Source organism: Xenopus tropicalis, chromosome 8 (assembly GCF_000004195.4).
Source record: "Xenopus tropicalis strain Nigerian chromosome 8, UCB_Xtro_10.0, whole genome shotgun sequence".
In the NCBI taxonomy this organism is placed as follows: Eukaryota; Metazoa; Chordata; class Amphibia; order Anura; family Pipidae; genus Xenopus; species Xenopus tropicalis.
Genome location: NC_030684.2, coordinates 4,254,652 through 4,281,846, shown reverse-complemented (window position 1 = coordinate 4,281,846; position 27,195 = coordinate 4,254,652). Strand labels below are relative to the sequence as shown.

At 49.7% G+C, this 27,195-nt stretch overlaps 1 protein-coding gene across 6 annotated transcripts in view; it reads right to left on the bottom strand.

The window, feature by feature from the left end:
- The window catches only part of ehmt1 (euchromatic histone-lysine N-methyltransferase 1), a 53,614-nt gene that overhangs the window by 4,642 nt on the left and 21,777 nt on the right, over positions 1–27,195 (bottom strand). For 3 of the 6 annotated variants that reach the window (XM_031906832.1, XM_031906837.1, XM_031906838.1), the window contains exons 2-25: positions 16,945–17,032; positions 15,927–16,456; positions 13,134–13,296; positions 12,551–12,687; positions 12,284–12,466; positions 11,843–11,929; positions 11,570–11,690; positions 10,836–10,937; positions 10,176–10,321; positions 9,941–10,087; positions 9,513–9,742; positions 9,206–9,379; positions 7,863–7,945; positions 6,398–6,504; positions 6,054–6,176; positions 5,800–5,901; positions 5,583–5,687; positions 4,854–5,008; positions 4,147–4,302; positions 2,703–2,847; positions 2,539–2,616; positions 2,332–2,447; positions 2,159–2,245; positions 1,249–1,327 (exon numbers count right to left, since the gene is read on the bottom strand). In XM_031906832.1, the coding sequence (XP_031762692.1) occupies positions 1,249–1,327; positions 2,159–2,245; positions 2,332–2,447; positions 2,539–2,616; positions 2,703–2,847; positions 4,147–4,302; positions 4,854–5,008; positions 5,583–5,687; positions 5,800–5,901; positions 6,054–6,176; positions 6,398–6,504; positions 7,863–7,945; positions 9,206–9,379; positions 9,513–9,742; positions 9,941–10,087; positions 10,176–10,321; positions 10,836–10,937; positions 11,570–11,690; positions 11,843–11,929; positions 12,284–12,466; positions 12,551–12,687; positions 13,134–13,296; positions 15,927–16,456; positions 16,945–17,032 (3,444 nt within the window). 6 annotated transcript variants of the gene reach the window in all.

Here is a 27,195-nt window from a genome sequence, read left to right as displayed (position 1 = left end):
GCTTCCTCTCGTGATACTTCTAACCTTTACAAATGTTGTTGCTATGACCATCTCCCGATGGGTGCCATATCGCTGATTATGCTTGACTTGACACAGATGATTGGACATGCCTGAAAATGTTCCAGGGGACCATGTTGGTCAGTCATGGCCATCCCGTCCTGCATGTGTTTGGCCAGTCATGTAGTATCCAGTTTGGTGGATCCATCTAAGGTCAAGGTCTTCAGGCCTTTAGATACTTCTAACCTTTACAAATGCTGATGTTATGACCATCTCCCGATGGGTGCCACCTCGCTGATCACGCTTGACTAGGCATCTGTGGGATACGTCAACTCAACGGGCTTCTTCCACAACAATGTTCGGTGACCTTTGAGTGAATTTGTGCCCTCTGCTGTCCCTTCCCCTGAGGTCTTGGTTCATCTATTGACCATACATGCCCTGATTTGGTTGGGAGGTTTAGCAGATTTCCACCATCTGGACATGAATGCCAAGCCAGGGGGGCTGCTTTGACCCGGTGGCTTTTCCGTCTTTTTATGGGGCCACCATAAACCGAGGGCCACATCTCTAGTACAGAACACAAATGCACACATGGATGGAGTCCCCTTGGTTCTAGCAGATCTTCCTGCAACCCTATTGGATCGCAGATGATTGGACATGCCTAAAAAATGTTCCAGGGGACCATGTTGGTCAGTCATGGCCATCACTTCCTGCATGTAGTATCCAGTTTGGTGGATCCATCTAAGGTCAAGGTCTTCAGGCCTTTAGATACTTCTAACCTTTACCAATGCTGTTGTCATGATCATCTCCTGAAAGGCACCACCTCGCTGATCATGCTTGACTTGACATAGAAGATTGGACAAGCCTGAAAATGTTCCAGGGGACCACGTTGGTCAGTCATGGCCATCACGTCCTGCATGTGTTTGGCCATCATGTAGTATCCAGTTTGGTGGATCCATCTAAGGTCAAGGTATTCAGGCCTTTAGATACTTCTAACCTTTACAAGTGCTGTTGTCATGACCATCTCCTGAAAGGCGCCACCTCGCTGATCATGCTTGACTTGACACAGATGATTGGACAATGTTGGCCAGACATGGCCATCAGGTCCTGCATAATGTTTGGCCAATCATGTAGTATCCAATTTGGTGGATCCATCGGATCCAGCTAAGGTCAAGGTGGCAAGGTCTTCAGATAGCCAATAGATACTTCTAACCTTTACAAGTTCACCTTTCCTTTAATAGCCCCACCACTTACCTTGTTATCAAGATCAAAGAGGTAGGTGTCATCCTCTCGAACGTCAGCCTCTGCGTCCGAAATCAGCTCCCCCACATACCTGGGGAAAGAAAGCCAGACGGACATTAAAGGGGTTGTCCACCTTCAACGTAACTTTAAGTACGATGTAGATCTTGATAGACAACTTGCAATTGGTCTTCACTTTTAATTCTCTGTGGTTTACTGACTTGTGTTCAGCAGCTCTACAGCTTGGAATTTCAGCAGGCGCCTGGTTGCTAGGGCTCACATTACCCTAGCAACCAGGCAGTGGTTGGAATTAGAAACTAGAAAATGAATAGGGGAGGGGCTAAATAGATGGATAAGTAATTAAAAGTATCAATAACAATAAAATTGTAGTCTCGAGTGCAAGTTTTTTGGCTGCCGGGGTCAGCGACCCCCATTTGAAAGCTGGAAACAGTCATAAATAAAATAATTCAAAAATCGTAATAAATAAAACACGAAGACCAATTGAAAAGTTGCTACGAATCGGCCATTCTATATCATACTAAAAGTTAACTACCCCTAAGCTACTACTAGATTCTTCTGGTTCAATGCAGGAATGGAGCCCAGAAATGAGGTCTCTGGGGCAGCTGGGAATGCTGGGAGTTCATGAGTTTGGTGGCCGAACCCTCCTCCACTCTAAACCTTTTGGAAGCGGAGACATCTGATCCATTTAACACAATTAGTCTGTTTAACATTCCAATGGCCCCCCCTTGTGGATCGTTAAAGGAGTAAATCTGCAGATGCACGGCCGCTTTACTGCTCTTTACAGAAGCTGCGGACAAGCAGGCAGGAAAAGCAAGATGGGCCACAGGGAGGTGGCTCGTTCTGATTGGATGCTGGGACAGAAGGTCGGGGCCCAATCAGAAGGCAGATTTACGCACACACTTACTCGCATACGAAGGTCCCCTGGGGAATGTCTTGCAGGGATCGCACCCCCCAGCCTTTGCTTTTGGTGCGGAACAGTTGCAATCTAATCCTGGAAAACGGGAAAAAAACGAGATTTCGGTGAAAAGAACCCTGGTAGGCACTGGCGTAAAGGGGTAGGGGGGAAGCGTCACTCACTTCAAGCCATTTTGAACCACACGGTTGCGGCAGTTGCGCCAGCAGGAGCAGGCGTGGTTGCATTCGAAGATCAGTGGGGGCTCCAACATGTTGAACTCTGGTAACAAGCGCCCGTTCTGGAGGGAAGAAGAAAAAAAAAAAAGGTATTGGAACCTCATATAAACCAAAATGGCTGCCCACGTGCCCGACGCATTTCGCAGCGCTTACCTTGTCGTACCAGCACCTCATACTCAGCTGGCCGCACATACAGTTACTAGAGGAACAGTCATCGATGCACACACAGTACTGAAAGGGCAAGAGGGACAAATCAGTCTGGTACCCACTCTATGGCCCCACCCCCCCTAGCGGCACAGCAATAAGCCCCTCCCTACCTGCAGATGGGTAATGTTTCTGTCGATGTTCAGCGGGGAGGTCACGCAGTTCTGAGAGACGTATTTGTAGTTGACGGGACACAGCTCGGAGTCTTCGGCGTTGACGCAAGGGATGGGGATATTCTCGTACCCCCGGGATATATCCCTGTTGTAATAAATAAAGCACGAGGGGGGTTAAAATTCAACCATATTTGCCAAATATCAAATGGGGGTCACTGACCCCGGCAGCCAAACCCTATTGCTCTGTGAGGCTCCAGTTTTATTGTTATTGTTACTTTTTATTCCTTATCTTTCTATTCAGCCCCTCCCCTATTCATATACCAGCCTCTCATTCAAACCTCTCCCTGGTTGCTAAGGTAATTTGAGCCCTAGCAACAGGATAACTGACCCCGGCAGCCAAACCCTATTGCTCTGTGAGGCTCCAGTTTTATTGTTATTGCTACTTTTTATTCCTTATCTTTCTATTCAGCCCCTCCCCTATTCATATACCAGTCTCTCATTCAAACCACTCTGTGGTTGCTAAGGTAATTTGAGCCCTAGCAACAGGAGAACTGACCCCGGCAGCCAAACCCTATTGCTCTGTGAGCCTCTTGTTTTATTGTTATTGTTACTTTCTATAACTTCTTTTCCTATTTAGCCCCTCCCCTAATCATATACCAGCCTCTCGTTTAAACCACTCGCTGGCTGCGAAGGTAACTTGGACCCTAGCAACCAGATAAGCTGCTGAAACTCCAAACTGGAGAGCCGCTGAACCGAAAACGAAATAACTCAAAAACTACAAATAAAAAAAATGAAGACCAACTGCAAATTCTCAAAGTGACTCAAAGGCGAACGACCCCTTTAAAGGGCACTTTTCAATAGAAAATTGTGTTCTGCCCCACCAAGATGCTGGCTAATAGAGGAAACTATATGATTTTAGGTAAATACTCCTCCTGGCTTGCTCTCTGCCGCCCAAACCGACTGGCAGCTCCCAGTGGAGGCGGCCATTTTGGGGGAGTCCCAGCTCTCTCATTATATGCATGGGCAAAGATGGCCCCCTGCACTGGAAGCTCCCTAGGAGCATTTCTTGGCCAATATAGTAAAGTCAGGGGGGGGGGGAGCCAACGGGGTTGCCCTAGGCAACCCAGTTGGCCACCCCGCCAATTGTCATTGTGCGGGGGCGGGGGCAATGATAAGTACCTACCCCTAGTTCTGGCCCGGAGTACAGTTCCCCCCACCCGGAGTGTGGGCATTATTAGCCAAAACCATTTCCCTATGATAGGTGCCCATTGCCCGATTTCAGGTACAAAGAGATGGCAGTTGCAGATTTAAAGAAACAATACCCGCATTGTTTCCCTGTGCAAAATGGCGCCTACTGACACCAGTTTATGTACTCTAGGTCCCAGGGTGCATGCTGGGATGAACCCTGCGGCATCATGGGAATAAACCGTAGCTGCTGCCCTACCTGTCCACCACCTTTTCCTGCAGCGTGGGCTTCTCGGGCAAGGCCTGGCACTTGCTAAGGGCCGCCCAAACGTCGGAGTTGGGCGCCGAGCACTCCAGCGGCGTCTCGCCCTCTTTGTTCTTCAGTCCCACTTCCGAGCCGTGACCCAGGAACAGCCTGAACGGGGAGGGGGGAGAAGAGAAAAAAAAATAAAAATAAACGAAATTGGGATCATTCTCGGGGTTAATGAGCCGTGGGGAGCAATTTGCAACTTTCTTAAAGGGGAAGCGCGGCCTCCCCGGCTGGAGGGATTAGAGCGCGGAATCTAATTGGAGCGGGGCAGGGAGGGGGGCCGCGTATAACAAGCCTGCCCAGCAGAGCGTGCCCTTGTTATTGGTGTGTATACAGTAAGGATATACAGCCTTATACATCACAAGGCAATAAGTGACCCGGAGAAGAGACCTTGGCCAGATGAGCTTACGGTCTAATTGGGTGCCGGAGATGAACAGCCATTTGTTTCAAAGGGACACTGCCCAATTAAGTAAAAGCACCCCCTCAACGCGGGGGCAACTGGGAAATGTGTTAATGAGCCCCACACAACCCTATCCCTGTAATCTGTATGAATAAACGCCGGAATCCAGCCGCAAAACAGTTTCGGTTATCATTGGAAATCCTGGCAGGGGAGGAGGGACTAAAACTGATGTTACAAAAAGGCGCTAATGACTCACATGACGCACTCGTGGCGGTTCTCGCGGGCGGCAATATGGAGCGGGGAGTCCCCGTGGATATTCACAGCTCGGAGGTCACATTTGGAAGCCAGGAGGATTTCCGCTATCTCGACGGAACCGGCGAAGGCGGCCCAGTGCAGGCAGATGTTCTCCTCCTACGATACGTGAGAAGACAATCGCGTAATGGGATGTTACAGAGCCGTGTGTTTGTGGGTGGGGTTGACCCTTCCCCCGGTCACCAGGTTTAGCCAAGTGAAGTCAGGTGGTGCAAAATGAGGCAAATTGAAACCCCGCCCCCTTATAACTCACATTATCACGGATATTGATGTCCGCGCAGGAGGAATGTAACAGTTTGACTATTTTCACGTGCTTGTGGGTGGGGCATATATGTCCGGGGTCTTAGTTGGGGAGGCGGGTTTCTAGGTTGACCAACCCCCTCCCCGGTCACCAGGTTTAGCCAAGTGTAGTCAGGTGGTGCAAAATGAGGCAAATTGAAACCCCGCCCCCTTATAAACTCACATTATTGCGGATATTGACGTCCGCGCGGGAGGAATGTAACACTTTGACTATTTCCACGTGCTTGTGGGTGGGGCATATATGTCCGGGGTCTTAGTTGGGGAGGCGGGTTTCCAGGTTGACCCACCCCCTCCCCGGTCACCAGGTTTAGCCAAGTGTAGTCAGGTGGTGCAAAATGAGGCAAATTGAAACCCCGCCCCCTTATAAACTCACATTATCGCGGATATTGACGTCCGCGCGGGAGGAATGTAACAGTTTGACTATCTCCACGTGCTTGTACTCGGTAGCCCAGATCATCGGGGTCCAGCCCCCGTCGTCCTAAGGGAGGAGCACAAGAGAGGTTACGGAGGATAGGAGGTGCCATTGGGTCAGTAATAATGATTGGCAGACCAACCCGACCAATGAGGGGAGTCAGGGGAACTTTTCTCACCTGGCAGTTGACGTCGGTTCTCTCGGAGGAGAGGAGATATTTCACCACTTCGTAGTGACCCTTCTTGGCCGCCAGATGAAGACAAGTGGAGCCCTCGGAGTCCTGGGGGAAAGGAGGCAACAATGGAGGCAAAAACAAACACTTGAACCAAGGGTGAAGGGTAGGGATTCACGCCATTTCCTACAAACCCCCCCGGCTATCACCCCGCCACCGTATGGGGGTTAATTATTTCCAGGCGGTGCTTTTGTCTGTACCTTAGGGTCAATTAGAGCTCCGCCCTTCACCAGGTATTTCACAGTATCAAGATGATTATTTTCAGCTGCCTCCATCAGGGGGGTGCGTTGATCCTCCGAGCAGCTGTCTAGGTTGGCTCCGGCCTGAACCCAGGAAAGAAATACTTTTAGTAATAACCTGCCTTACCCAATGGCCTATAAGCTATTAGTGTTCTGGTACAGCCCACTATTTACATACAGCCTCCTTACAACATGTAGCTGCCATCTTAGCTTTCTAGTCCCACCCACTGCTAGAGTCACAGACTCCCAAGCCGCTCATCTTTGTTCCCAAGATGGCGCTCTCTCCTCTTAATATTGCCCCTCACCTGTATAAGCATGTGGCAGATGTCCGTGTAACCCATCTCTGCCGCTGCGTGAAGTGGTGTTCTCCGACTGTGCTGCTCCATTTTGTAGTTGGGGTCAATACCGTCCACTAAAGGGGAAACAGTCTCATTATGAAACCCATTTTAGGCTGTTATTTACCTTTAAATGGGGCTTTGCAGCGTCACTGGTAAGAGGGGAGTAGTGTAGTCTGGCAAGCTGGGAGGCGCTGCAGGCCCACTGGCAACCTGGGAGGTGCTACAGGCCCACTGGCAAGCTGGGAGGTGCTGCAGGCCCACTGGGAAGCGCTGGCGGCCCACTGGCAAGCTGGGAGGCGCTGGAGGACCACTGGCAAGCTGGGAGGTGCTGGAGGCCTGCTGGGAAGCTGGGAGGCCCACTGGCATGGTGGGAGGCGCTGGAGGCCCCTTGGCAAGCTGGGAGGCGCTGGAGGCCCCCTGGCAAGCTGGGAGGCGCTGGAGGCCCCCTGGCAAGCTGGGAGGCGCTGGAGGCCCACTGGCAAGCTGGGAGGCGCTGGAGGCCCACTGGCAAGCTGGGAGGCGCTGGAGGCCCACTGGGAAGCGCTGGCGGCCCACTGGCAAGCTGGGAGGCGCACTGGGAAGCTGGGAGGCCCACTGGCATGGTGGGAGGCGCTGGAGGCCCGCTGGCAAGCTGGGAGGCGCTGGAGGCCCCCTGGCAAGCTGGGAGGCGCTGGAGGCCCACTGGCAAGCTGGGAGGCGCTGGAGGCCCACTGGCAAGCTGGGAGGCGCTGGAGGCCGACTGGCAAGCTGGGAGGCTCACTGGCAAGCTGGGAGGCGCTGCAGGCCCACTGGCAAGCTGGGAGGCTCACTGGCAAGCTGGGAGGCGCTGGAGGTCCACTGGCAAGCTGGGAGGCGCTGGAGGCCCACTGGCAAGCTGGGAGGCTCACTGGCAAGCTGGGAGGCGCTGCAGGCCCACTGGCAAGCTGGGAGGCTCACTGGCAAGCTGGGAGGCGCTGGAGGCCCACTGGCAAGCTGGGAGGCTCACTGGCAAGCTGGGAGGCGCTGCAGGCCCACTGGCAAGCAGTATCACTGGGAGACTAAAGCATAAAGCCATAGCCCAAGGGAAAATGTCTAAATATTCCAGCTCTGGGAATTCTAGTGTCAGTGGGTACAAATGTTGCGGTGCATATCTGGGAGCCCCTGTGATTTTATTGTGGCTCTAAATGGCATTCGGGGCCTCGGTGACTGTGGCAGCTGTGCGTGCCGGCGAGGAAAGCTTTCCGCCCAATGGCAGCGCTTCAGGGATGAATTCCTTGGGAACGCCGCTCGCTCAGCCGCTGCCAGTGTCGGGAATAACAGCTCTCTCCCCAGTTCCCGCTCATTAGCAAAGCAAATTCTGCCGCCGTTGGCATTTCCCTGGGTCCTTACAGGACTAACGGATGGGACACAGTGGCTTAAGGGTTAATAGCGTTTTACCTAACCCAAGCCTTACCCAGCATCATCAGGACTTTCTGCAGCTCTCCTTGCCGGGCAGAAAAATACAGCTGCTTTGGGTGAAACCGCAATTTCTTGGGTCTGTAGGACAAAGAGATGGGTTTATAATCCTTATAATTTAGAGTGGGGGGCACTTTATCCCTTACACCGCATAAATATTAGTTCTGTATAGCCTGGTGCCTTTATATGAGCACAGAACCCCTCAGTGACTGCTAATATCCTTATCATTTACAGTAGGGGGTACATTATCCCTTATAATACATGAGTGATACTCAGAGTTCCCTGTATAACTCAGCCTGCAGCCTTGTGCCTTTATATGGGGGGCACAGAACCCCTCAGTGACTGCTAATATCCTTATCATTTACAGTAGGGGGTACATTATCCCTTATAATACATGAGTGATACTCAGAGTTCCCTGTATAACTCAGCCTGCAGCCTTGTGCCTTTATATGGGCACAGAACCCCTCAGTGACTGCTAATATCCTTATCATTTACAGTAGGGGGTACATTATCCCTTATAATACATGAGTGATAATCAGAGTTCCCTGTATAACTCAGCCTGCAGCCTTGTGCCTTTATATGGGCACAGAACCCCTCAGTGACTGCTAATATCCTTATCATTTACAGTAGGGGGTACATTATCCCTTATAATACATGAGTGATACTCAGAGTTCCCTGTATAACTCAGCCTGCAGCCTTGTGCCTTTATATGGGGGGCACAGAACCCCTCAGTGACTGCTAATATCCTTATCATTTACAGTAGGGGGTACATTATCCCTTATAATACATGAGTGATAATCAGAGTTCCCTGTATAACTCAGCCTGCAGCCTTGTGCCTTTATATGGGGGGCACAGAACCCCTCAGTGACTGCTAATATCCTTATCATTTACAGTAGGGGGTACATTATCCCTTATAATACATGAGTGATACTCAGAGTTCCCTGTATAACTCAGCCTGCAGCCTTGTGCCTTTATATGGGGGGCACAGAACCCCTCAGTGACTGCTAATATCCTTATCATTTACAGTAGGGGGTACATTATCCCTTATAATACATGAGTGATACTCAGAGTTCCCTGTATAACTCAGCCTGCAGCCTTGTGCCTTTATATGGGGGGCACAGAACCCCTCAGTGACTGCTAATATCCTTATCATTTACAGTAGGGGGTACATTATCCCTTATAATACATGAGTGATAATCAGAGTTCCCTGTATAACTCAGCCTGCAGCCTTGTGCCTTTATATGGGCACAGAACCCCTCAGTGACTGCTAATATCCTTATCATTTACAGTAGGGGGTACATTATCCTTATAATACATTGCGTTTTCGACCCGTAAACATACTTTTCAGAGTCCAAAGCGAGTAGAGCGCTTTCCAAGGTCTCCTTGACGGGCCCCTGAGACAGAGAGGGTGGTTTGCCCAAACTTGGGGTCTCTATAGGCTCAGGGGTTCCTCCAGGGAGGGAAGATGTTGCTTCTTGCTTATTCTCCTCTGGCGCCTTTAGAGCCATGGCCTCGCTGTGGAAAGACAACGCATACGATCAGATTGGCCTTGACCCATTATAAGTATATAATTTACAGTTTGGTCCCATAGGGAAATGGTGAAACTGTATATTATATCCTTATTATATCCCTATTGAGATTACGGTACCTCTCGGTTGTAGTGTCCGCCTGTCCCTCTGCCGCACTGACTTTCTCCCATTCGCCGGTCACTGGGGCCAGGGAGGACGTGGTGTCGGCCTTGGCGATGGTCACCTCCTTCGCTTTGGAGGCCTCCTCCCCGCAGTGTGGGCAGTAGCTCGAGTTGTTGACCCGGGTGGCGCAGTCCTTGTGGAATCGGTGGGAGATGGTGCTGTCCGGCTGGCATTCCATGAAGGTCCCCTGGTTGGGCAACGAGAATAAGGGTGGCCACCACGTATGGAACTCATTTCCCCATGTTCTATAAACTCTAAAGGTCCAAACTGTTGGCTATTTGGAAGGCATGGTGGCAGAAGGCCCTTAGATGACCAGCCTGGGCATTATGCCCGTGGAGGTGAGGAGGGGGGGTATCTAGGGTAAAATAAAGACGGAAAGACTTACCGCTGTGCAGAAGTAACCGCAGCCAGGACAACACTGGTGTTTGACCATCTTGCCCCGGTGATCCTCACACAGCACCAGATGACGCACCTTGTTAGAAGGCCTCATTAGCTCGTACTTTGCCACCCTGTTGGTACAGCGACCCAGCTGCTGAAAAGGAGGGTGGGCGGTTACTAACAGATGCTCAGACACCGCCCAACCATTTACAATTGGATCTTCCCCCCTCCATCTCTCTCACCTCTTGGCCAGTGCTCTCAATGGCCATGCAATGCTCTCCAGCCTTTGCCGACACCTCCTCTTCTTTGGGGGTCTCCATCCGGCAGCTGCAGAGGGGGATCCCCTGAAGGCCGTCCAGTTCCATGGCCTCCGAGCCATTAGAGAGATCTGAAATGATAATATCATAACGTTACAGAGTATCCCCAGCGGCAGAAAGGGACAAACACGTCTGTCGATGGCATTTTACGTTTACAAATAACTTCTATTTTCCGTCTTTGTAATGCTAAATACGAGTGAGAGAAGTTCCCCTTTAATTCTCCATTACGAACAGAACTGCTTCGCGGCGGCGGCGGCGGCATCTCCAGCCAATTATGGAGATTAATTGCTGACATGGAAATTGGCCACCAGGGGGCTCCGCGCCGACTGCAGTGAAGCCCTGTAGGCACATGAAACGGCACAACGGGGAGAGAAAGATCATGCATCTAATAACGCTGGCGCATTTAGGCGGCAGACCCTGAGCAGATCTTTTGGACCAAAACGCGAGAGAGAGAGAATATAATCTCTCCTGGATAGTAATTGCGTATAGAAGCATTTACTTGCCCTTGGTTTGTCCAATACGGACTTTAAAGTGCCACCTCTGTACCCTGGCACAACCAGGGGCACGGGCTTCGGGCACACTCACCGTTAGACTGCGGAGATAACATCTCTTTGACGCGCAGATCCAAGGAGTCTAATGAGACCTCTGTGTATTCCATGCTGGCTTCCCGAGCCTCTCCCGATGAAGCTGCAAAGAGGCAACGGGTTATTTTTCCCACTTTGATTTCAGCGACGGCTTTTCCTTCATTTTCTGGGAACACTTTACTTCCCCTTTACATTAAGGCAGGAATGGGGCAAAATAATGGGAAGCTTATGGCTAGACAGACGGGAAACAATGGAGTCGTATACAAGGCTGAAGCTGGCTCTCCTTCACAGCAGTTAAGGTCCCCATACACGGGCTGATTGTAGCTGCCGATATGAATCCCTTGGACCGATTTGGCGGTTTATCGGCCCGTGTAGGGGCAGGAACGAGGGGCCTGCCCGACCGATATCTGGCCTGAAATTGGGCAGATATCGATCGGCGAGGTTAAAAGACTCAGTCGGATCGGGGCTCGTTGATGCGGTCCCCAAACCAACTGCCCCATTGCCACCAATATAATTCGATTGTTTTGCCCCAGGGCCTACACGCTCCCCGATATTGCCCACCCGTAGGTGGGGATATCGGGTGAAGATCCGTGTAATCTTAACGTGTATGGGGAAATAACTTTGCCTTTAGATAAAGGGGTAAAAAACACCTATGGGCATTAGGCATACGGTGAATGACCCACTTGGAAGGCATAACGTAACCCAAACCTCCAGCAGCTGGAACCGAGCCCTTACCTAGAAGCGGATTGGGATTTTCCTTGTTCTTTCTCTTCCGTCGCCTAGAACCCTTCATCCAGGGGCTTTCGGCCAGGGTCTTCTTCTTCTCTTGCTTCTTCCTTAAACTGGACTCTGAGCTCTGGAATGGAAGTGCGCTGTATGTTAATACCAACAGTTTTGAAGGTCAACTGTCTTCATATTGTCTTCTTTATGAACATGGTGGCCTTCAAGCCTAAAAAGATGGTCCTGCCGCGTTGGTTCTGGACTCAAGTGAAACAGGAGGTTACTTACTAAATCAGACTCTGCTCCGTCATCTTCCTCCTCTACAGAATCCCCAGACTCCACGTCTTCATCTCCTTCAGAATCAACCTCATCGACCTTCATGATTGCAAACAAGCATGTTAACGGGGACAAACATGGGAAAGGTGGACCCCAACCTCCACCCACACAGCCTTTGTAGAACAAGCCTACCCTACGTGGTCTCCCAAGATGATTAAATAAACAGGGAGTTATTATGTAGGGCGGTAACGATAAGGGGGGGAATCAGATTAAATATGGTCTACACCTTCTGCAGTTGGGGTTGGGGTTAAGGAGTAAAATGAGCCTACAGAACCTCCGGTACCTTCTTGGAACTGTCGGCTTCCGAGGTGGCCTCAGATTAAATATGGTCTACACCTTCTGCAGTTGGGGTTGGGGTTAAGGAGTAAAATGAGCCTACAGAACCTCCGGTACCTTTCTGGAACTGTCGGCTTCTGAGGTGGCCTCTTTAGGAACACCGGGCTCTTCCTGACTCTCCGAGGCTGGCGTCTCCGAACTGTGGTAGTCCTCTTCTTCCATGTCTTCCGAATCCTCGTCTTCGGAATCCATCTCCATGCTTTCCCCGTTAACATGAGGAACATCGGACTCTTTCTCGCTCTGCATCGGATAACAAATAACAGGTTACGAGTGATCCCACCCCACACTGCGTGGCAGGGGGAGAATAAAGTGACATATGCCCACCTTGGGACTGGAAGAGGTGTAGGTGATGTTCCGGAACATCTCCAGCACGCTTCTTTGCTTTGGCACTTTGGTCTTCTTCTTGGGTACGAGGCTGTACATGCCCATCCGCCGTTTCTTCTTCCGACACACCAGTGCAGCTGTAACGAAGCCATTGACAGTTTTACTCGGCCTTTACATTTCACCCCTTTGCCGAGTTGCTAAGAACCCTTTTAGCTCTTACCATTCTAGCCTGAAGCGCCACGGAGCAGTTTTACGGCAGGCTTGGGAAATGGATTTTATAGCTGCTGGTAGCGCTCTCTCTAATAGTAAAGATTGGCCTTTGTCGGCAGTTAAGGACCCAACGATGAATCCCGAGAGAAGGAAGAAACCAGCTGCAAAACGCTCTATTAGAGTGCTAATGGCTTAAACTATCATGGCTGTGAGACAGCCTGTGGTGCTACATGCTGGGGGGGGGAGGTTCCTTACGACCACTGCCCAAGATCTGGGTACCTGATAGCAATTGTTTACTACAATCTCTCCCCTTTTTACAGTCAAAGTGAGAAAAAACAAAAAGGGAAGGTGAGAAGAGTGGGGGGCTCATTACCTGAGAGCGACTTGGCAGAGTTTTGACCCTGAGGTAGCAGCTGTTGAGGGGCAGAGGAGGGAGACTGGGGTTCCTCTTTCTCGTCATCTAAACCATTTTTGGGTGCACTCTCGTCCTTGGTTTCGTCCTGCTCGGATGGTTCTTTGGGCTCTTTATGGATGGGCTTCAAAGGAGACAACACAGATAAGGGTAAGGCAAATCTCAGTGCCCAATTAGAAGCAGCCTGGGGGGAAACACCTATAAAACTCTACTTACTTCTTCTCCATCATCTCCCTTTGTAACAAACTTCTACCCTCTTTCCTCAAAAAAGCTTTCCTCAAAAGCTCAATCTTGCTACGTCTGATGGTCAAGGAGATCCTGACTGGAGAAGACCCAAACTCTCCTGTGTCATCAGGTTATGTACTCCTTGTATCCAGATCTCCTACCTTGGTGAGGAGAAAGCTACACAAGGCAGCAGAACTACAAATCCAATTATCTTGAGGTTGCTTCTCTCTCTAACTCTAAAGCTAATCGGCCCGTGTATGGGAACTACCAACGGGCCTGCCCGACCGATATCTGGGCTGAAATCAGCCAGATATCGATCGGGCAGGTTAAAAAATCTAGTCGGATCGGGGCCGCATTGGCTCGTTGATGCGGTCCCCGGACAAACTTTTTCTATGCCAGTCGTTATAATTTGATCGTTTGGCCTCAGGGCCAAATGATCGATTTAGCCTGGATTCTCCCGATATCGCCCACCCATAGGTGGGGGTATCGGGAGACAATCCGCTCACTTGGCGACATCGGCAAGCGAGCGGATCGCCCAGTGTATGGGGACCTAACGATCGAATTATAACGACGGGCATAGGAAAAGTCGGCCAGGGGACCGCATCAACGAGCCGATGCGGCCCCCGGACCGACTTTTCCTATGCCCGTCGTTATAATTCGATCATTTGGCCCTAGGGCCAAACGATCAAATTAGCCTGGATTCTCCCGATATCGTCCACCTGTAGGTGGGGATATTGGGAGATGATCCGCTCGTTGGGCGACATCGACAAGCGAGCGGATCGGCCAGTGTATAGTGACCTTAAGACCTAACAAGTTGGATCGGGGACCACATCGGCTCGTTAATGTGGTCCCTGGACCGACTTTTCCTATGCCCGTCGTTATAATTTGATCGTTTGGCCCCAGGGTAAAACGATCGAATCATCCTGGATTCTCCAGATATCGCCTACCCATAGGTGGGGATATTGGGAGACGATCCGCTCGCTTGGCGACATCGCCAAGCGAGCGAATCGGCCTGTGTATGGGGACCTTAAGACATAAGTTGGATCGGGGACCGCATCGGCTCGTTGATGCGGCCCGTGGACCGACTTTTCCTATGCCCGTCGTTATAATTCGATCGTTTGGCCCAGGAATTATCCTGGATTCTCCCGATATCGTCCACCCTTAGGTGGGCATATTGGAAGACGATCCGCTCACTTGGCGACATCGCCAAGCGAGCGGATTGGCCCGTGTATCGGGACCTAAAGACATAACAAGTTGATGTCGTTGCAGCTCAATGTCAGGCAGCTGCTGGAAGAAGGAAAGTTCCGCCATTCTATTGAACCTGCCTGAACTTTTGCTCCACCATTTAACACTTGCCAAGCAATGAATTGTAAGAACCTGAAAGTTAGTCATTTAGATAAACCAGGTTGCCTTGAGTCGAGGGGTCAGTTTCAGAACCAAGAACTGGGAGGAAGGGGTAAGGCAGAAATTATACATATCAGGGCAAGCAGAAGTCTATCACTTTTTCAGTCTTAGCTTTATTCATTTGTTCCAACTTGACTCTGCAAAAGGAATTCTGGGAATGAAACCCTTTATGGCTCCTAAAAGTTCAATTTTTGTGGAATAGTCTATAGGGTCAACCTCAAAGACTGGGTTCTAAAGCACAGCCAAGGCAGCTGGCACCAGTTGCCACCCTAATTGGGGTTCAAGAGTGTAGTGCAGGGGTTTCTTGATCACATTATCAAATGGAAATGCTCAAAGCACAGAAATATTGGGCGCAGTTTGAGGAGGATCCAGGAAGCATTGACTGTTGTGTGATGAAGACAAAGACAATCTCCACCCTGTTCTTTGTCAAACAACCTTGCTCAACACAAACAATTGAGAAGCTAAATGACACCCAACTGATACTTTGAGTTGAAAATGTTCTTGGCACAATGATTTAAAGGGAAATACACACCAAGGTACGTTATTCTTCACTGATTGCCTTTTTTAGTAGCTACCTCATGTCCTCTTCAAAGTAGGAAATGCTATCTGTAGGCTGCAATGGGGAGGGTTAACAACACATTGCTAAAGGTCCAGCCTTTGGTCAGGGGTCTATCAGAAGGCCCAGATTTTGGTTAGAGTGGCCCCTCCAGGCCCAGCCTTGGGTCAGGGCCCACCTCCAGGCCCAGCCTTGGGTCAGGGCCCACCTCCAGGCCCAGCCTTGGGTCAGGGCCCACCTCCAGGCCCAGCCTTGGGTCAGGGCCCACCTCCAGGCCCAGCCTTGGGTCAGGGCCCACCTCCAGGCCCAGCCTTGGGTCAGGGCCCACCTCCAGGCCCAGCCTTGGGTCAGGGCCCACCGAAGGCCCAACCTTTGCTCAGGGCCCACCGAAGGCCCAACCTTTGCTCAGGGCCCCACCCTAAGGTTCAACCTTTGATCGGGCCCCTTTTCCCCCCAAAGGTTCAACCTTTACACGTTTCCGACAAGACCTTATTTGAGAACTGGGTACCTTGTCCCTCAATTGCCCCCGCTCTGCCTCATGTTGCAGCTAACTGAGCTACCGAACTTACCGAACTGCCGCTTGTCTTCGGTAGAGTTTTCCTTGCACGGTGAACTTTCAGATCAGGTAAAGCGCTGTCCTGTTGCTTTGTGTTCTCAACCCGCCCCGGATCCCCAGGGTTCGGAGGGACAGGAGAAGGGGCAGGAGGGACGTAGACATTAGAAGCTGCTTTGGGTTTGCTGGCAGCAACCGGTAGAGTTTTAGCAGCATGGCCACTCAGAGGTGACAAGCTTGAAGTCCTTAATGGCTGCTCCAAAATGGCAGGTTTGTTTAAAATGTACCCATTACTTCCCGTTACGGATGTCTGTGTGGGGTTGCTCGCTTTAAAGGGGTACTGCCCCTCCGTGTCTCGGTCGTACACCCCGTTCTCTGCCACACGAAAAGTTTTAAAAACACAGTCCTGGTGAGGGAGTTTTGTGCTGTCTGGGGTGGCAAGCGTCAATAAACCGAGCTCCTTGGACTCGTTCTTTTCACAAGATCCATTCGTTTCACCGACCTGCTTGTCCGACAAGTTTTCGTCGCCGGCCATGGCTTCAGATACTGCAGTTTAAGAGACCAAGTCAACACAACCCTCAGTCACTGTGGAAGCCATATTGTTACTTATCAGAACGTTCACCAGTGAAGGCTGTTGGTGATGGCATCTTGCCCTACTGCCTCCATCTTGCCCTGCTGCCTCCATCTTGCCCTGCTGTCCCCATCTTGCCCTGCTGTCCCCATCTTGCCCTGCTGTCCCCATCTTGCCCTGCTGTCCCCATCTTGCCCTGCTGTCCCCATCTTGCCCTGCTGTCCCCATCTTGCCCTACCGCCCCCATCTTGCCCTACCGTCCCCATCTTGCCCTACCGTCCCCATCTTGTCCTACCGTCTCCATCCTCTCCTGCTGTCCCCATCTTGCCCCACTGTCTCCATCTCGCCCTACTGTCCCCATCTCACCCTACTGTCCCCATCTTGCAAAAGATGGAGATAGACACAACCCTCCGTCACTGCGGAAGCCATATTGTTACCTATCAGAACGTTCATGGGTGCTTACCTTCCTCTTGGCTGTTGGCTATCGCCTTCAACAAGTCCGTCTTCAGGAATAAGTCGTTCCTGGACTCCGTCTGGCTTGTATCGACACGCTGGAAGATAATATGGGCATAATTTAGTATAGGCATTCTATCCCTCTTATACAACCACAAGCAAAACTACAATGCACAATGCGGACAATAAACCCAAGAGCGAGATGGTCGACAAAACTAGGGCCTTCATCACCTACACTGGAAATTCATGGAAAAGTCCTCGAAAACAATGTTGGAATTCTGAATGAATCTAACTAAAAGAGTCGGATGAAGGCACTTGGCTTACATATCACTCATATCACTCAGCAAACCCCAACCAAATTGATATCATATTTTAATACAATATTTCGAGAGCCTTTAGGTGGCAATACATTATAAGATTTGCTCATTTGGGCAGATTGCCAAACGATTGGATCTTTCGATTACGACGACGGAGATAGAAGAGGTCGAGGCAATTAGCCAAACCTGTCTAATCTATACCTGGCCAGATACTGGTTGGGGGTCCACATAAACAGGCAGATAAGCAGACAAATTGATCTAAAGGACTCGAAACAGCAGCTTAAACCTTCCCATATACGGCCACTTCCGAAAGGAAAGATATCTGCCTGCTTTCTGTTGACCACCTTCCCGCTCTGCTCCTTTACGACTCCCCTCCAAGCCGTCGGACTAAAAGAGACTGAGAGACTGGGGAAATCCTCTCTCCCTCGGATCCTGTGCCAAAATGTAGAGCCGGCGGCAGCGTGGCAGGCACAACAAACTGGCCTTGCCACCTCAGCCAACGTTGGGTGGAAAGGAGCCAAGGCATGCAGACTCACGTCAGAGGGCAAACAGTAAGGAGACTCTGGTGTTTACAGAATATAACGAACTATAAAATCTTAAAAAGGAAACGTCTTTTCTTCATTAAGGACAAAGCTTCAGCAAACAATGGGTTTCGTTAGGGTGGGTCACCATGATCTCTGCGGATTGCCCTCAACGGTCGGAGATACAGAACTGCTACTAAACTCAATCTTTGGACTTGAAGCTAGACTAGTCCGGTGCCTTGGGTGGGATAGGCAAAGTTCTGGAAACCTTCCATGGAAGCAAAGATACTTTTGGTTGGCAGAAGAGAGAAGTTCCTAGGAACTTGGATAGAAACCTGGTATCCCCCACCCACTTAATGTGGCATAAAGAGGAGGGCCCTTATAACACTGAACATTGACGTTAAGCTTGTCAGGCATCTGCTCTCTCTGATAAGAGACTGTACAGAGGCACCGAGAGCCCTGTCTGTGCTCATTAATCTATTTCTATAAGTGCAATTAAGAGGAATACAAATTGGTCTCAAAAATTTACGGAGAATATACCTGACCATCTTTTAGTCTATTGCACCATTCTTCAGTGTTCGAAAGAAAACACTTACATGACCTTTGTTTGCTGTCCAATGAAAACTTTGGAAGAGTTAAGGTCCCCATACACGGGCCAAGCGAGCGGATCTTCTCCCGATATCCCCACCTACGGGTGGGCGATATTGGGAGAATACAGGATAATTCCATCGTTTGGCCCTGGGGCCAAACGATCGAATTATAACAACGGGCATAGGAAAAGTCGGTCCGGGGACCACAATCAACCCGATGCGGTCCCTGATCCAACTAGATTTTCTAACCTGCCCGATTGAGATCTGGTCAATTTCAGGCCAGATATCAGTCGGGCAGGCACGTCGGTAGTGCCCATTCAAGGGCCGATTAGCTGCCAAATCAGTCTAAGGGACCCATATCGGCAGCTAGAAATCGGCCCATGTATGGGGGCCTTTAGGTATTACATGAGTGGTCACTATTCAGAAACCTGGCCAAATCCAGATTGTTAAGGATTAGAGACTCAACATCACCACTGTTGTGCCCACCAGGTTTCAAAGTTACCTACCGGCCTTGGAGAACACTCTCCAAAGATTATGGCACCAAAAACATGAGCAGATCCATGTACCTTCAGGCAAAGAAGGGGGGAAACTAAACTGTCCTAAGAACCATTACAGAAAACAGGTCCACGTTGTGGTCTCCTACTACCGTAGCTTCACGCAAGCCACCAGGTTTCAAAGTTACCTACCAGCCTTGGAGAACACTTTCCAAAGATTGTGGCACCAAAAACATGAGCAGATCCATGTACCTTCAGGCAAAGAAGGGGGATAAATTAAACTGTCCTAAGAACCATTACAGAAAATAGGTCTATGTTGTGGTCTCCTACTAGCTTCACTAGCCTTGGAGGACACTTGCCAAAGCTTATGGCATTGAAAGTGTGAGCAGATCCACATAACTTCAGGCAAAGAAGAGGGGCAAAGAGAATTTCATAAGAACCCTGAGAGAAAAACAGGTCCGTGCTACTAGCTTCACACATGCTTCCAGAGCCACCACCATATAAACATTGTAAACAAACCTAGGCCCTTCCCGACCTTCAAGGAGTTAATATTTAAACCCAAAGACAATAGAGTGGATGTAAGATAATATTAGGCCCAGGCCAAGGTTCCCTGCCCTTTCATTTGGACAGAATGGAGATCAGATACAACCAACATGGACTGTATTAGCCTCCTTGATGGTTCTGTACTGGTCCATCCGGCCTTGCAAATCCTCGTACAGAAGAAAATAACTTCTAAATAAAACAAGCCCCTATGTTATAAATATGTCAGTCGTCTATCTGCTCCTGCTCCGTCACGCTGGCTTATTACATAAATGGATATTAATCCAGTTTGCTAATGATGGAAATGTTCCGTGTAGCTCCAAGCTTTGGTTCTGCGGTACCGCCGGCTTATCTGGGTTGTGCTAGATCCTACGGCCGGGTTATAGTCTGTAGATGCAAAGCTACTGCCGACGTGTAAAGCAGCAATATCCCTAAATAGAAACAGCAGCCCCAGTACGACGCGAGGCCTTCACTACACATGCCACCTAGAGAAGCCAAGGAACCGTGCAATGGAGTCAAAGCAACCAAAAGCTCAGGGCAACGTTACCCCAGAGACCAGCAAATCCTCCCCAAATGCCTCCGAGATGCACAAACCCTAAACTGCAGGGAAGCCAAGTCCAAAGATCCATTCACATGCAATTTTTGTTTTTTTTTGGAGCAACGTCTAGACTGGTCTACAGATTCTCTCCTACAGCAATGCCCCCCTCACCCCACCACCAAGGGCGACTTACTATCTAAGGGCACCATTTGAAGCCCAAGTAGCTTCTTAACCTGGCACGTGCCCGTACCCCGTACCGTGCAATGGAGTCAAAGCAACCAAAAGCCCAGGGCAATCTTACCACAGAGACCAGCAAATCCTCCCCAAATGCCTCTGAGATGCACAAACCCTAAACTGCAGGGAAGCCAAGTCCAAAGATCCATTAACAATTCACATGCAATTTTTGTTTTTTTTGGGAGCAATGTCTAGACTGGTCTACAGATTCTCTCCAACAGCAATGCCCCCCTCACCCCACCACCAAGGGCGATTTACTATCTAAGGGCACCATTTGAAGCCCAAGTAGCTTCATAACCTGGCACGTACCCGTACCCCGTACCATGCAATGGAGTCAAAGCAACCAAAAGCCCAGGGCAATCTTACCCCCAGAGACCAGCAAATCCTCCCCAAATGCCTCCAAACCCGCACTAAAGTGCAGGGAAGCCAAGTCCAAAGATCCATTCACATGCAATTTTTGGAGCAACGTCTAGACAGGTCTACAGATTCTCCCCAACAGCAATGCCTCCCCCCACCCCACCACCAAGGGCAACTGACTATCTAAGGGCACCATTTGAAGCCCAAGTAGCTTCATAACCTGGCCCGTGCCCGTACCCCCTTACGTCTCGCAGGCAGAAGGCCCCTTGATGAGGCAGACGGTTGAGAAGAACATACAAAGAAGCCCAGGAGCCATTGCTTTCCAACCATATGGGTCAGCTGACTGCCAAAGCCTTAGCCTTCCCCTCCCTTCCACCCAACCCTCCTGTGTTCAACTTGCAACTTTCTTTTTTCATGAAGCAATACCTTCAAGTCTCCCCCCAAAAAAACCAAAAGTTTTCTTCTGCTCTCTCTCTGTCTGTCTCTTCCCAGCAGTCACCCATTTGCGGTGTGATTGGCAGGGCTGCATTGCACCCTCCCAGGAAAATGTCGACTAATAGCAGCCGACCCAACAAAAGCCAACCGCACAGGCACTGTCTGCTTTCATAATAAGAGTCCCTTCTACCTTCCTCCTACTGCCGTCCCTCCTTCATTCCACTCTCTCTCGGTGATTAGCAAAAGCCTTCTCGGCTGTCAGGCTCAAAGCTCAACCCAAGCCAAGGGGGGGGGGGGGGATAGGGGGGGAGAAAACTCTAGATTAAGGTGCTTTTGTTTCCCAAGAAAACTCTTTTAATTGGGAAGATAAAGACGGAAGACAATGAAAGGCGAGCAGGGAGCCGGGTCCCTTGCAGGAAACTGGAGCAAGCATGGAGCCGGGTCCCTCGCAGATCCATCTCATTGGGCAAAATGCTTTATCTTGTGTCAAAATAAGCATGGGTTCTGCACTGATCCCCAGGGGGGTGCTGAGATCCCCCCCCCCCAAACAGATAGGATTCCAGGCAACTGTCACTCACCAACCCAAACAACCTTGGTGGGAAACAATCACATTCAGAGCGAAGTTTAATGTTCTGTCTCGCCTGAGATGTCATGTTCTAATGATGTCTCGGGGACAAACATACAGAGGGAAGACCACCACACCATGTAATAGCACCCCAAGGTTGGCTTAAATACCCCAAATCCCCCCCTAACTGGCCTTCAGGCTGGGCCCCCTTAGCCCATAACAAGGTTACAGATATATAGAAACAGTGGGGTAACAGTCACCCCGCTATAGTTCCAGGGGTACCCAGGGCACAAATAAGCACTCACCCCAAATCCCCCCCTAACTGGCCTTCAGGCTGGGCCCCCTTAGCCCATAACAAGGTTACAGATATATAGAAACATTGGGGTAACAGTCACCCTGCTATAGTTCCAGGGGTACCCAGGGCACAAATAAGCACTCACCCCTAATCCCCCCCTAACTGGCCTTCAGGCTGGGCCCCCTTAGCCCATAACAAGGTTACAGATATATAGAAACATTGGGGTATCAGTCACCCCGCTATAGTTCCAGGGGTACCCAGGGCACAAATAAGCACTCACCCCAAATCCCCCCCCTAACTGGCCTTCAGGCTGGGCCCCCTTAGCCCATAACAAGGTTACAGATATATAGAAACATTGGGGTAACAGTAACCCTGCTATGGTTCCAGGGGTACCCAGGGCACAAATAAGCACTCACCCCAAATCCCCCCCTAACTGGCCTTCAGGCTGGGCCCCCTTAGCCCATAACAAGGTTACAGATATATAGAAACATTGGGGTAACAGTCACCCTGCTATGGTTCCAGGGGTACCCAGGGCACAAATAAGCACTCACCCCAAATCCCCCCCTAACTGGCCTTCAGGCTGGGCCCCCTTAGCCCATAACAAGGTTACAGATATATAGAAACATTGGGGTAACAGTCACCCTGCTATGGTTCCAGGGGTACCCAGGGCACAAATAAGCACTCACCCCAAATCCCCCCCTAACTGGCCTTCAGGCTGGGCCCCCTTAGCCCATAACAAGGTTACAGATATATAGAAACATTGGGGTAACAGTAACCCTGCTATGGTTCCAGGGGTACCCAGGGCACAAATAAGCACTCACCCCAAATCCCCCCCTAACTGGCCTTCAGGCTGGGCCCCCTTAGCCCATAACAAGGTTACAGATATATAGAAACATTGGGCTAACAGTCACCCCGCTATAGTTCCAGGGGTACCCAGGGCACAAATAAGCACTCACCCCAAATCCCCCCCTAACTGGCCTTCAGGCTGGGCCCCCTTAGCCCATAACAAGGTTACAGATATATAGAAACATTGGGCTAACAGTCACCCCGCTATAGTTCTAGGGGTACAGTAATTTAATACTGGAAGTTGGGGTTTAAGGGGGTTGCCGATTCATATGGAAGTAAGTTGGGTGTCTCCTTGCAGACTAAGGAACGTCAGTTCTGGGTACAAGAACAACCATGAAGGAGTCTCGGTGGAAGCATTTGGAGACTACAGAAGACCCCAACACTGAAGGCCTCAGAGCCCCCCAGCTTCCATAGGCGCCAAGCAGAAGTGTAAGGAAAAAGGCTACTTGGGTTGCAGAGCCACAGACTAAGGATCCTCAGAAGGATCACACAAACACACAACACAACAGTACCTACAGCCTAATCCATGCAGTCAGACAAAGGGCTAGAGGCCCAAGAACCCCCCAATCCCACAAAGGATATGAGAGCAGCCCTAGGTAGGACCCTTGCAGGCTGAGGCCTACACTGGCAGTCCCTGTAGTGCTGTTCCTCCTCAGTCATTAGCATGGAGCCGGGTCTTTTCCAAGGATTGCGATGAATTAGATCATCGTTGCCCAACCACCTCCCCCTACAGGCATTTTCCGGAGCATGCTCACACGCGGCCATGTCGGCACGGGATTGTTTACAGACTCGGTGACCTACCATTTCCATTCCACGGCAACAATGCAAAGCCGTCTTTCTTCCCTTTAATTCTTTCTCCCCCCTCCCTTCCCCACCTCTTTGACTTCATAAACAATCAAGTCCTCTCCTCCCCATAAATACATACCCTGCTGTCTGCCATTGGATCTGCACTTCCAACCACTTGCCATGGCTTCTGAATTGTGATCAACAACAACAAAATAGGCATCTGGCCGACCAACCAGGAACGGGGGAGGCAGCACCCCAAATTCTAGGGCTGATTTGCCCTTCTGCGGTGGAAGCGTCAACTGAGGTTCTCTCATAATTTTGACCCAACTAGGCTGCTTATACACATTACACATAGGCCTGACTTCCCTTACTATATATAACCCCTACCAACCAGGCCAAAAGGCCGTTCCATGCATCTATAACTCCTTTTAACACCTATAACTCACTTCTGTGATTCCGTCTGCCCTCCTTCCAAACATCTCACAGTACATCCTACAGTCCTACCCACCCACCCTCTTTATACAAAGGTGACATTAACTGCTCCCCTTCCTTCTTCTAAAGATAATCATCTTAAAGGGGATATAAACCCGTGAATAAAAATGTTGCCTTATGAAAGTAGATGTCATTCTGAGCAACTTTCCAATACCCATTCAATATGATATTTCATTGGTGTGTAAGTTATTAGGATATATAAGTGCTGCTAAAAGCACTGTCTGTTCCTCCATATTCCCTATTCCTTTGAAACAATGTAGCAATATTGGTCTGTTCCTTTGAAACAATGTAGCAAAAAGCAGCTGCCTAGGAAACGCACAACAGGGCCGACTTACTGCTTGCTTCCCAACCCAATTGCATCCACAAATAACCCTAAAACGATTGAAAATATTTAATACGTTCCTATTGGAAAGTTGCTTGGAATTCTATTTTCTTTCATTAGGCAAAGTTTTATTTAGGGGGTTTGCGCCCCCTCTAAGAATTTCCAAGTATGCGGTCAGAATAGAGACCAAATAATAGGTATGCACCGAATCTATTATTTGGGGATTCCGCCGAACCCCCAAATCCTTCGTGAAAGATTCGGATATTGAATCGAATTCGAATTTGCATATGTAAATCAGAAAAAAGGAGGGGCTAAAGAGAACCGCTCACAAAATATCTATCGTTGCTTCATCTTCAAATCTGAAATTAAGGTTGCACTTCCTGCATAGTGATATTTTAACTAGCCGCTGTCTGGTTTAGAGCGTCAGCTCTTGAGGCAACTGCTTATTGACCTATGTTTTCAAAGACCCTTATTTGCCAGCACTCTTACTACATAGCAGAAGCTCTTTCCTTAATGGCTGATCCATGTAGATGAAAGAGAAGAGCTGTGTAGGATCAAACGCGGGGGAGCCAGGGAATGTATGTCGCCGGATTGGGCGCCGCCCACATATTATTTATAATAAATGAATGGATCATCACTTCTAACTATAGCGCATATATGAGGATTTCCTTGCCTGTATCCCAGTGAAACCGCCTTAACCCCACTGAAACCCACATGGCCTGGTTCCTATAGACAATAAAGTGGATTAAGCCCCGGCCAATGATAACCCTTCTCGTGGGTAAAGCCCCGTTGCCAACAGAAAATAATTCTGGGTAATTCTGGGTTTTGAGCTGAAACTACCTGTTATGTTATTGAACTACAACTCCCAGCATCCCTTGTTATCCTCCTGCTGTTCAGCAATATCCCAGGGTATCTATTTTTCTTACAAATTAACACATTCCCTAGCTTCTAAACTAAAGGTGGCCATACACGTTAGGATCTTCTCCCGATATTCCCACCTACGGGTGGGCTATATCAGGCAAATGTAGGCCTTAATGTGATCATTTGGCCCTGGGGCCGCATCAACGAGCCATTCGGGGACCACATCAAGGAGCTGATGTGGTCCCCGATCGATATCTGGCCAATTTCAGGCCAGATATCGGTCGAGCAGGCCCCTTGTTTCTGCCCCTACACGGGCCAATAAGCAGCCGAATCGGTCTAAGGGACCCATATCAGCAGCTACAATCGGCCTGTGTATGGCCACCTTTAGAATCACTTCTAAAGGTGGCCTTGAGTAGATGCTGTATGTCCTCCATGAAGCATGCTGGGAGTTGTAGTCCATCTACAACTAGATTTCCCAAGCAATACGAGTAGGTTTAATCCAGCTATGGAAACCACTCTGTGAAATTTCCTTGAACTCGTCAACCCACCAAGGCAAGTGGTGGCCAAACCAGGCGGTTGAAGAGTCTGCAAACCTTCAGCCTCACAAATGCTAAAGGTGCCCATACACTTTAAGATTCGCTCACTTGGCGAGGCCTTGAGTAGATGCCATATGTGCTCCATGAAGCATGCTGGGAGTTGTAGTCCATCTACAACTGGTTTTCCCAAGCAATACGAGTAGGTTTAATCCAGCTATGGAAACCACACCGTGAAATTTCCTCAAACTCGTCAACCCAAATGGCCAAACCAGGTGGTTAAAGAGTCTGGAAACCTTCAGCCTAAAGGTCCCCATACACGTTAAGAGATCGCCAAGCGGGCGGATCTTCACCCCATATCCCAACCTACGGGAGGGCGATATTGGGGAGCGTGTAGGCTAATTCGATCGTTTGGGCCTGGGGCCAAACGATCGAATTATAATGGCGGCAATGGGGCAATTGGTTCGGGGAACGAGCCGATGCGGTCCCCGATCCGACTGAATTTTTTAACCTGCCCAATCGATATCTGGCCAATTTTAGAATCACTTCTAAAGGTGGCTTTGAGTAGATGTCGTACGTGCTCCATGAAGCATGCTGGGAGTTGTAGTGCACCTAATTGCCCACGCAATACAAGTAGGTTCAATTCAGCTATGGAAACCACACCGTGAAACTCATTAACCCACTGGCCAAACCAGGCAGTTGAAGAGTCTGTAAACCTTCAGCCTCAGCAGCAGTTGATAAGGGATTATAAAATAATGGGCGGGGAGGGGGGAGGGAAGAATTGCAGTGAAAACATTGAAAAAAATGAGCTTGAAAGTGTTATTTTTAGGAAAATCAAGGTCACCCCACCCAGTCTTTGACTTCTAAAAGGTCATCACACCCAATTGCTTGCATTCTAGGTCAACAATCTGCAGCCTAGCTGAGGATGCTGGGAGATGTAGTCTAGCCCTATCTTCCAAGGCTATGCAGGCCAAGCCTGAAGTAGAACTTCTCCACACACCGTGAAATTCCCTCAAACTCGTCAACCCACCAAGGCAAGTGGTGGTCAAATGGCCAAACCAGGCAGTTGAAGAGTCTGGAAACCTTCAGCCTCACAAAGTCTAAGCGGCAGTTGATAAGGGATTATAAAATAATGGGTGGGGGGGGGGGGGGAAGTACTGCAGTGAAAACATTCAATAAAATGTTATTTTTAGGGAAACCTTCTGCTGTACAAGGACACCCCACCCAGTCATTGCCTTCTAAAAGGTCAACACACCCAATTGTTTGCATTCAAGGTCAACAATCTGCAGCCTAGCGGAGGATGCTGGGAAATGTAGTCTAGCCCTATCTTCCAAGGCTATGCAGGCCAAGCCTGAAGTAGAACTTGTCCACGCTCCCGCTATGGAAACCACACTGTGAAAATTTCCTCAAACTCATCAACCCACCAAGGCAAGTGGTGGCCAAATCAGGCAAGTTCAAGAAGAGTCTGGAAACCTTCAGCCTCACAAAGTCTAAGCAGCAGTTGATCAGGGACTATAAAATAACGGGCGGTCACC